The following is an 11,169-nucleotide window of genomic DNA, read 5'->3' on the forward strand; positions in this document are numbered from 1 at the left end:
TGTGAAGCAGGGCTTGGCTGGGGAGACGCGTGGATGCCACCTGATCAGAGAGCTGGCTGGGTAAAGGGACGCGTGAACTGCAGCGGCAGGCAGCCAATGAGTGCTTATTTCGTTAAATTTCCAGTACAAAAACGCTTGGTTCGTGACAATAAACGATCTCCAGAGCAAGCAAGGAGCTCCGTGTGTCTTTCTTGCCCACTGCTATGCTTCCCCTGTCCCTGGTAATGATGTGGTTGTACAGAATAACACCCATAATATCAGTGTCCTGCACATACCCCTCCTGGTTACTGCAAAAAAATTAACCTTGTTCTAGCTGAAGCCAGGACAGGACAAAATGGACTTCACTTGGGGAAAAGGATTTGATTTGTTGCTATTAAAATAGATGTCTAATATTTGTCACCCATTAAAAAAGCCTTCGATATTGAGAAACAGAACCCAAAATTACCCATCCCTCCACCCTTCCTTTCCCCAGGCTTGCCTTCGTTCCCGACTCTTTCACCTCCGCTACTTCAGTAGACCAGCGGGAAGGAGGAAAACGGGTTGAGAGCAGCCCCAAACCACACCTTTCCTCCTTCTTCCTCACTGTTTCTCTGCTCCAGAGCAGGGCCCATCTTACAGACCGCAGTTCCTGCAGTGAGCATCATCCACCTGCCCGGCCGCGGTGTTCTCCCGGTGCCTCTGCAAGCATCACTTACCCCAGCGCTCGCACCGCGGCTCCTCCCGCCGAGCTTTCCCCTCTGTGCTGCGCTCGCCGTCCCTTTCCTCCGCAGGCTGCCCGCCGGGCTGCGGGGCTGCGGCGGGCAGGGAGCGGCGCTGGGGCCGCCCTCGCAGGGTGCCAGCGCTCGGGGCCGCACGGAGCATCGCCAGGCAGGCCAGTGTGAGCTGGGAGGGAGCAGGCGGGGAGCTCCCGGTGAAACCCCCGCGCCGCAGGGCTCAGGGAGATGGGAATGTGCCGAGGAAGCCCTGTGGAGACGAGGCACAGAGGCGATAGGGTCACACCTCTGCGTGGGTCGTTTGCCCCTGGGAGACGGAGCCTTCCCTGGCAAGGGGAGTTTGCTCTCCCCTTGTGCCTCCAACAAGCCTTGCACGTTCTCTTCTGGCCATCTCGACCACTAAAATCGTCTCCCAGACACTCATGCTCTTCCTCCCCTTCTGTTCCGCTCCTTCCACCCCATCCCGTCCTTCCCAGTGACTGCTGCCGGTTTGAAGGAAGAGGCAGAAAGACCTGATAAACCTGGTTGTTTGGAAAAAATGAGGGTAATGGGAGGAGGAGGAGGAAAAAGAGGGAGAAAATAATTATAAAATGGGAGGAACAGCACTGTGTCAAAATTTTAACAATGAAATCATAGAGATCCAAAGAATTGTTTGGAATAGGGCAAGAACATCAGACTGTTTACACTGAAAAATTTGCTTTTTTTCCTCTCCAGCTGCCCCATTTGTATCACTATAGGTGCTACTGAGCACACTGCAGGCCGAGTGTGTTGGGGTGTTCGAAGAGCAATCACCCTGACCAGGAAGCTTAAGAGAAATGTAACACATCTGCTCCCCTGTACCTCCCTCCCCCCAGGTATTGTATTGTATCTACCCAGGTGCATTTACACCCGTGCTCATGGTGAGGAAGACTCGTCCCTATAGCAACCCCTAGGAGTTTCGCCTCTGAAATCAATCTCTCTAAATGTCTCCTAAGATTTTAATCCCCCTACGTTTATGTCCTTGTAGCCTGACACCCCGCCAGCAGTTTTTATGATTGCAGGCTATGTGTTATCCCTTATGCCATAATAAACAAACATAACTCATGCACAAGCAACTCAGAAAAAGTTCAGGTATATACAGCAAAGTGGAAAGAGACATTAAGCATAAAATGGATTAATTACAATTTTTATACTGATAGAGTTAATATCTGTTTTCTTCAAGTAGAATACGGAGAAAGAAGAAACTTGGAAAAAATTATGAGGCTAAACCAGGTTGTACCTTTTTTGGTTTGGGCTTGTTGTTACATAAGTACCTGGGAGACTGATTTTTTTTTTTCCCTTGAGTGATTTCTGGTTTATTTTCACAACAAAACCCCCAAAAAGCCCTCTATGAAGCAAAATGAAGATGTGTAGCAGCATTTGCATCACCTAGCTAATATCTGCTTCTTGAATGATGCATCAGCTTTTGGGCTTAAAATCTTTGGAGGGAAAGAAAAATACGGTAAATAAAAAATCTACTTGCCTCTGGGTTATAAAACATCTCAGAGAATGGGTGGATACAGCTGATTAAGATAAAAAAAACACGTTGGGCTATTTATCTAAGCCACAAAAGGAGAATTTATTAGACTTCACAGTTTCAGATGCTTACTAGGATTTAGCTGTGTTCTAGAGAAGAATAATGAAAGCCATCAGTGATTACAGCATGCTGAAAACTGGCATCTGGAGGTATCAGGAGAAGGCCGAGTTGTCTGCACTAGTGCAACAAGTAAACTTGAAAAGCAGCAGGCTGAAACATGAGGTTGCACTTCAGTAATTGGAGTATATATTTATTTTTGTCTTCTGGAAACAGTGAATAGAATTAATGGAATAGAATGGAATAGAATTATTTTGTCTAAAATGGTAAAATATTTCCTTACTACATCCATGTCCTAAAAATATATCACTTTTTAACATTTTTAAAATAAAAAATGCTGTAGTTCATTACAAGGTATTTTTCTTTAATTACCTTTGAGAAAAAAACAAAAACCAAACAACTAAGAAATACATGCTGTGTTGTTCACAGAGGTAAATGAGTAATTAGAACTCTCATGCAGTTTATCCAAATTCTCTATTCACACTCTTTGTGCTAAGTACTATATAAAAGCCACAATTAATGAGACAGAGTGTGAGGTCCTTTAAGACAGTTACCTGCACTGTCTTCACCCTGTTTCTCTGGGGATCACTATTTTGATTATTTGTCTTCTGTTTCAGTCTCGCTGGGGCTGATGTCATATTTCCACTATCCAGGAGGAATTGTGCAGCACCAAATCCAGGCTGTGCCATTCCCTTCAACTCTTTGGTAAGGCCTCCTTGCTCTCTTGCTGTCTGCTCAGAAAACCCTTCAGAACCACAGGTTTTCAGAAGGTAGGTAAGTACCTGGCAGATCTCTTCTGCCTATTGCATGACAACCAGAAGTTGCACATGATTTTATAATTAACTGTTTAAGTTCAGCTATAGGACCCCTCTTTTCCAGATACAGCAGAAAGTGTCTGGGTTTGGGAGGGAGAACTCATGAGGATTTGTGCTATTTTACTTGGAGAAGGATTTATTTGATCCTCCAGACCCCTGTTAAAGAACGGGCCATTGCGCTGTCACCATGTTTGTCAGGGTTCTGGTAAACCAAGTTACAAGAGATAGATCTATTTCTTCATCTGGTCTATTCCCTACCTGCCTTCAAGATTATCCTCTGAACACACATGCACATTTGTGGCTGCAAGAGAAGGCACAGAATAGACCACCAAGAGGTCTTTCCACAGCTTTACAGTTCAGTCCATAGCTGTTCTAAGAAAGATTAATTTATTCCCATTCTTAATTTGGCTGGCATCAGATGTCCTATAGAAATTCCAAGATGTGTTCTTGAATGTGCCACAAAATTGTCTTCTGGCTCCTGAGCCCACAGATATCTCTGCAGAGCTAGGCTGTGAGGAATGTGGGACTATTGCAATAGGTCTGTCTAATCCGTGTGTACATAGGGGGATTAAAGCCATAGGGGCAGCATCTCCTCTTGCCCTGGTGAAGGTAATGAACATGCTCACGTATCTCAGCCAGAATGTCTCCAATGGCACAAACAAATAAAACTTGAAAACAATGGGGATTCACTCTGTCATACCCTGCAGACACTAGCTTTAGGCTGCTGAGATCAAACAGGCTGAAGTATCTGGAATTCTGGTCACCACATTTCACACCAGCTGAAACATTTAGCTGTGTCATCTGCAGGGATCATAAACAGAAATATTAAATTCTTGAAAAAAACAGATACAGGAAAATACTTCTTTCATGAGAATCATAAACAAACGTAATTCCTTCCAAATCCCAACAACTTCTGAAACTGTCCTCTGAGCAGAAACATCTGTGCCATGAATAAGACTCATATATATATATATATGAGTGTTATAATATAACACAGCCTCTGATTTTCTTCCTCCCTTACTCTGCTTTTAGCCTGGTCAACTGTTTCAAGGCTCTGTGCTCAAATTGCCAATTCTTAGCCATACCCTGTAGCCACAATGGGATGTTCAGCTGTGAGTGGTCACCTCCAGAAAAGAAAACTTGCTGTGCTAAAAAGTATGGGAGAGCCCAGGTTTTGGAGTAGGAAGAGAGCAATTGGTGGTAATCCTCAGAGCTGAAATTTTTATGGAAGAGACCAGTGTTCAATACATTGCCCTGGATTATCACTATAGTCAAACTAAAAATAGTAAAAGAAAAAAAAAAATCAGTTTCAGTACCAAGAATACTTTCCTTTGTATAATTAGGTTCTGCAGACTTCATAGTGGATGTCTGTGTCTCCCTCATTTCCATCTCTTCTCAGAACACACTGTGGGGGATAATCAGTCATGCTCACTTTTCTAGTCATGTTCTGATTAATTTTTTCTGTTATCTCTCATGGAGATTAAAATTCAACATTATATACTAAAATATATGTATGTGGAGACAGAAATCTGCTACATCCTCTGTGTACTATATTTTTCTGAGGTGCAAGGGCATTTGAAACACTGTGGAACAAGATGCTTATTCTTTTGTGTTAGTATTTAAAATGAGGTCTCTTATTTTGTGTGTGTGGTTCTAGATAACTTTTAGGACTGAGTTGTCAAAGCAGTCAAATGTTTACACCACCACAGGACACACGGAAACTCTGCATGCTTACACTGATAGCTGCTGATGGCTTTTCTGCTCCTGAACCTGGTATACTGTGAAAAAACAGACATGGATGACAATCATGCATATTCATTAAATGCTTTAACAATGTTAGGTGTATAGCTGGACTCAAGTGGATATGTAGGAAGCAAATCCTTACAAGGACTACAACTTGAGTGCAAATGAAGAGCAATACTAACCTTCCTTATAGTGCTGCTCTTCAGTCTTTATTTGTTTGTGGACCCCTAACAAATTTCCAGTAGGAAAATAGGCTCCCCCAACCAGTAAATGTAATTGCCTGGTAATATAATTCCTTTTTTAACCCTAAAATGATACTCAAGACTCAGAGCCAAAACAGTTGCTGTCAAGCCTCCCATTGTAAACAGTGTCACACCTGTCATTCTTCAGGTTACTGAAGAGAACAAGAAGCCCCCTCTGAAACAGGCTGAAAGCTGTTTCACCTCTCTAAAAGACATCCTCTTCAGGTAATACAAAGTCACTCCCTTCTGGTTCCTATTCTCACTTTGACTGTCACCCTGCAGGAAGTGGCTGCAAGAGAGGAAACCTAAGACTTGGAGTCCTGCTTGTCTGGCTGGTCTTTCGGCAGTGGTGAAAGGAAGATCTTCTCTGGGACAGGGTTAGGGCAGGAGTCCTGAAGTACAAGGGTAAAATGATAGAGGCCACCGTGCTTCCTTTCAGAGGTGATGGGAGAGACTGGACAGTGCTTGGGGGGGAGGGCTGGAGGAACTCCAGAAATATTAAATTATTTCTGGTTGTGTTGGGGGTTAAAGTCTGAGGCACTGGTACTGTATATATTGCATTAAAAATTCTAACTAAGTATCTGCACAAGGTCCATAAGAGGTAGCTAATATTCATCCTAAAGCTATGTTGATGGCAGAGAGGTGATAGATGGCGTTTGTAGGATAGACTCACAGAACCCACAGACCTCCCTGTGTACTTTGTTGGCAGAGTGAGCGATGCCCTTTTTTCTATTAAACCTAAAAGGTACACATTTTATTTAATTTAAAAAATAATAATAATAAAAATTCTTTCACAAAGGAGTGAGAATCAAAAGGCCAGCCAGCAGCTTAGGTTTATTCCGATGGCTGGAATCTCTGGGAAGAACACCGTGGATCCGTAGGGAATGTCGGCGACACGGCTGTGGCAGCAGCGCCGCCTGCGGGCCGCCGTGGGGACTACGTGCCCACCTCGGGGCCACGCGTGGCTGCAGCGCTCCCGAGCTCTGCGTCCCTTAAACACCAGAGCTTTTCCGACGTGTGCTTGGCGAATTAGGGAGTGGTTTCGGTCATGCAGCTTTTGTATATGCTCGTGATGTTATTTTAGTACCGTTTTAAAATCAAGCCTGTTACTGAGCCACGTTTTGTTCTGCATTTGCTGCTGACTAAGGATCTATAAAAGCCTTGTGTGGATTTCACCTACTTATCTTAAAACTTTAAATTACAAGTCTGTTTATATCGTTGTATATGTTTAACAAATATGAGCATTTTTCACAAGGGTGGGCAAATGAGTGATGTCGTGGAAGAAAACTGCAAGGAAAGCAGTGCTTCCCAGGAAACCTCTGCAGAAAAAAATGTGTCTCCTGCTAAGGACTGCTCAATAGGATACAAAAAATTGGTATGAATTCTCCAATACTATTTTATTATCAAGATACTCACAATTGCCTTTAATTTCTTCAGTCATTACAAAAATAAAGAGCTGGAGTCAAGAGAGAAATATCAGTAACAATAGTGAAATGGATTAAGTTTGCAGTACAGTGATTTAGAGGGCTAAAAGCAATTCTAAGGGAGTAGGGAAATAGAATAGTAGTCTTAGAGGAAGGACTATAATCATACCTTGTTATTCTTTTACAACTTAAAATTTCATTATATATGATCATGAATGGTGATGATGCTGGAAATCTACCCCTAAGTTCAAAGCAGACATGTCTGAGTAAGGTACATGAGATTGCCCTGTATATTTTTAGGAGGATGCAGCTGACGATGCACAGCATCAACCAGCTTGTAAAAAAGTGTAATCAAGTACATGGATATTTCTGAATCACTGTATCAGCAGGCTGGGCTGAACCACCACTGCTTTGCCCTGAGAAACACTGAAAGCACTCAAATCTATGTGGAAAATCATTGTGGACTCTGAAAGGAATGACCCCTTCCAGGGAAGCTAAGAGATGGCAAGGCAGTTCCATTTACATAACAGGAGAAAAAGATTTGTATGTATTTTTGTGCCTTTACACAATGAATGACAAGTGTATGGTGAAAGTTCATAGTCATTGTCCAAAGGGACATTGTTTGACATGATGCTTATGTTTGTTTGCAGTGACTTCAGAAATAATCTGTCAACATACACAGACTATGTGGAATAGTAATACACAGAGATAATGTTTTAGCTTCCAAAAGTATTCAGCTGTTTTAGTTAACTGCAAACATGAATTCTATAAAACTGGCAGAAAAATGCATCCTCCTCTTTCTCAGAAAACCGTGCTTAGTTGAGCTGCTTTGTTTTTGTCTGTGTGTTGAGGTTTTTTTCTCGTATTTCTCACTTGTGCAAATACTTCCTTACTGCATTAGTTGCTCCTTCAGACATTTTTCTTGTCCTCAGATTGTCTGGACAAAGACAGTTTCTAGGCATCTGAGGGAACAGTGAAAATAAGAGTGAATACATTTGAGATGCTTATAATCATAGTATTTGTTTTTACATTTTAGAAGAAGCTGAGGGACAAAACACATAATTCTGCCTCTCACATGGCAACTTGCAAACCCCATGCCACTGTACCAGAGTCATGTGTTTTGAGTAATGGTTGCTTCATCTCTGGTCAGGATACACAGTCGGTAAAAGGAATACTTGATTAATAGTTAGACAAGCAAACATTTTAAACTATCAACTTGATCTTATAAGTTATCAGGAATATAAATTTTAATGTCATTCAAAAGCCAGTGAGAACACTTGGCTTCTAATAAATACATTTTCCAATTGTACTAATTACAAACTTTCTGTTGTTTATTTATAGCAAAAACTCGAGAAACAATTAAAATGCTTAACCTTTCAAAATCCAGGACCTCAGGTAGCTGACTTCAATCCTGAAACTAGACAGCAGAAAAAGAAAGCATGCATGTCACAGATGAAACAAAATTTTTTGTATGAGTCCAAGTAAGATCTCTAATTTATTACCCAATTTACTTTAAAAAATGGCTGGTAGGCTGCTCACTGAATCTAAATAAATTAATGAAAGCATTGTATTTTGCAGAGTGATTTCTAGTTACCATTGAAAACCATGTTGGAAAAGCAAGATTTTTTTCTGTGTGACTTTAAGGGAATTTTGATATAGAATGGCATACATTAATTTTTTAGTACCAATGACTGTTGCAATTAGGATATAATGTTGATATTTAATTTTTCTGTGAGTTTGTTAAAGACTAAATACTTGTACAGACATTTTCTACTTGTGTTTGGTTTAGTGTCTGAATGTGTTGAAGCATTGTCTGACAATTTTTGTTCTCTTTCACAGGTTTACAAAAAAGTATGACAAACATGGCAGGCTGCTTTGTAATGACATAGATTTATGTGATTGCCTGGAAATGGACTGCCTGGGTTGCTTCTATCCTTGTCCCAAATGCAATTCAAACAAATGTGGACCAGAATGTCGCTGCAATAGAAAATGGGTTTATGACACGATTGAGACTGAAGCTGGGGATGTGATCAGTGCACTACCATTTTTTGTGCCTGACTGATTATGTTCTGTTAGTTTTTGTGTCTGAACATTGTTCCTTTTTCTTCATGTTTTATTGAAGTAAATCTTGGTTTTATGAATTGTCTCTAGTGAAGTACCTGGCAGTGGTACTTGTGCTTCTTTATTGCTGCCTACCTAGCAAACTTCACCATTTCCCGTAAAGTAAAAGTGTGTATTTCATTCTTCTTTATCCTTGTGAGCTTTGCTAAGGCGCCTAGTCAATCCTTTCTAAACCTTGACTTTCTAAAATTGAAGGTGTCTGAACTGTTATGGGAAGATAATTTTCTTACCCTGAGAAGCTGAACTGCATTACTGGTAATGCAGGTTTTTTGCCAATTTCTCTGCTTGTTCATTTACTCAGATGTGTGACACAGCTCCTTCTTTTGTGTAGGCTTGTCATTAAGAGCCTTTTCATCCTGGTGCATTCATTCCTCATACAGGTAAGGCAGGAGGCATTTGAGATAACACTGTCCTTTGAAACTAGGTCACTCTTTTTCACGTTCATCTGTATATTAAGCAAAGGAGAGTGGAAACAACTCTCAGCAATTCTTTCTTGCTGCCCAGGCTGAAAAACTGAAACCAACATGTTCAGTCAGCACTATTTTTTTATAGCATGTGGCACATTGAATGTCCACCGGTCATCAATTATATGGCTACACAGACTGGATATTTTTCCTTCTGGACAGAAAAATCTCTTTAGTTCCAGAAGTTTCCTTGTCATGTAAGACATGACAGATTTTAAATACACTAACTTGCACCCAGTCTTCTTATGAAATAGGTATTCTCATTAATGATAGGCATCCACTTGCTTTCTGAGGAGGGAGGGTTCCTCTGGATCTTGAAGGCAAGAAGGCTGCAGATGGTTGCAGTGGATTTCCAGGAGCATGCTGCTAGTAGGGGAATCATTCCTTGGGCCTACTGCTTGTTTGTTTTTGAGGAGATTCTCCCAGCTTTGAATATGGCACCACTTTTCTCCCTTACCACAGGCCATTCTCTGTGACAAAGACCTACTGCTCCAATACAAAAATATCTCCCAATACAAGAAACTTGGGAACAGATCCCAGGAATGTCTTAACATCAAAATCTCCTTCTGACTTGCTACCTTGGAAAGATTTATTGTTCCTCTCAATTGATGACACCTTAAGCTTGTATCATGCAGGCGGCATGGGCAACAAGCTGGAGGAGATGGAAGCCATTGTGCAGTGGGAATGCTGTGACACCGTCACCATCAGTGAAACATGATGGGACAACTTGCACAAATGGAGTGCTGTGATAGATGGCTGCAAACTTTTCAGAAGGGATTGGCGGGGGGGAGGAGAGGTGGGGAGGTAGCCATGTATGTTAGGAAGAGTTTCAGTTGTCTCAAGCTTCATGATTGTAAAAATAGGGTTGAGTGTTTCTGGGCAAGGATCAGAGGGAAGGACAACAAGGCAGATATCCTGGTAGGAATCTGTTGTAGACCACCAACCAGGATGGAGAGGCAGATGAGATATTCTATAAGCAGTCACAATCGCTTGCCCTTCTTCTCAAAGGGGTTTTCAGCTTTCCAGATACCTACTGTTGATACAATATAGCAGAGAGGGAAAAAGAATCTGGGAAGTTCCTGGAGTATATGTAAGACCATTTTCTGACACAGCAAGTTGCCCAAGGGGAGGCACCTGTTGAGCCAGTTCTTTGTGAACAGAAAAGAACCAGAGGGTGATACGATGGTCTGAGGCAATCTTGAGCACAGTGATCATGAAATGACAGAATTTTCAATTCTCAGAGAAAAAAGGAAGGGGATTAGCATAACTGCCATCTTGGATTTAGGAAGGTCTGTCAAGGGGCCTGGCTGTCAAAATCACTTAGGAAGCAGTCCTGAATGGTGAAGGAGACCAGGTTTTTCAAGAAGGAAGTCTTCAGGGTGCAGCCTGTCCTCAGGTGCCAAAAGAGAAGTTGATATGGAAGAAGGCCATCCTAGATGAACAGAGAGCTTTGGCTGGATAAAAAAAATATATTACCTTTGGAAGAAGAGGAAGGAAATTTAGGAGGACCACAAGAATGTGGTGAGGTTATGCAGAAAAAGAAATAGAAGGGACAAAGCCCAGAAATTAATCTGGCTACTGCTGTAAAAGACAACATAAATGTTTTTATGAATTCACCAAATGTTTTCATAAATACATGGAAAAATGTTTGGAGATGCATTATGACAAAAGATGAGGAAAAAGCAGAGGTACTTAGTGCCATCTTTGCCTCTGTCTTTAATAGCAAGACAGAGATTTTTGTTTGGATATCCAGCCTCATGATCTGGAAGACAGGGATGTGTCACTAATGGACACAAAATAGGAGCATGGATTCAATTACAGCAGGCAGAAGAAGGCTTTATTTCAGTCTTTTTCAGCCCCTTTTGTGAGGTGCTTCAATACAAGTTTAACCTGATTGGTAAAGAGAACCTCTCTTGACCCATTGGTGAGAGAAGAGAAAACACTCAAGACATCTGTACAATATTGTTTTGGGAACCAAAAACCTATTTACAAAAACAGTCCTTGAGAGAGAAATGTTCCCAAAAGCCTTTCCCTT

The 11,169-nt window shown here is 41.6% G+C and overlaps 1 protein-coding gene across 1 annotated transcript; it reads left to right on the forward strand.

Moving 5' to 3' along the window:
* Nucleotides 1-6,389: 6,389 nt before the first annotated feature.
* On the forward strand, nt 6,390-8,611 carry ARL14EPL (ADP ribosylation factor like GTPase 14 effector protein like). Its single transcript, XM_015652427.1, has 3 exons — nt 6,390-6,500; nt 7,891-8,030; nt 8,389-8,611. The coding sequence occupies exons 1-3, from the start codon at nt 6,390-6,392 to the stop codon at nt 8,609-8,611; spliced, it is 474 nt and encodes a 157-aa protein (XP_015507913.1).
* Nucleotides 8,612-11,169: the final 2,558 nt, after the last annotated feature.

This window comes from Parus major, chromosome Z (assembly GCF_001522545.3).
Source record: "Parus major isolate Abel chromosome Z, Parus_major1.1, whole genome shotgun sequence".
In the NCBI taxonomy this organism is placed as follows: Eukaryota; Metazoa; Chordata; class Aves; order Passeriformes; family Paridae; genus Parus; species Parus major.

What these genes read in the sequence shown, in the direction of transcription:
- ARL14EPL (XM_015652427.1), top strand. Translation starts at nt 6,390, where the DNA reads ATGAGTGATGTCGTGGAAGAAAACTGCAAGGAAAGCAGTGCTTCCCAG. An exon ending in CAATAGGATACAAAAAATTG is followed by an intron (nt 6,501 to 7,890) that starts GTATGAATTCTC and finishes GTTTATTTATAG; the next exon opens with CAAAAACTCGAGAAACAATT. An exon ending in AATTTTTTGTATGAGTCCAA is followed by an intron (nt 8,031 to 8,388) that starts GTAAGATCTCTA and finishes TCTCTTTCACAG; the next exon opens with GTTTACAAAAAAGTATGACA.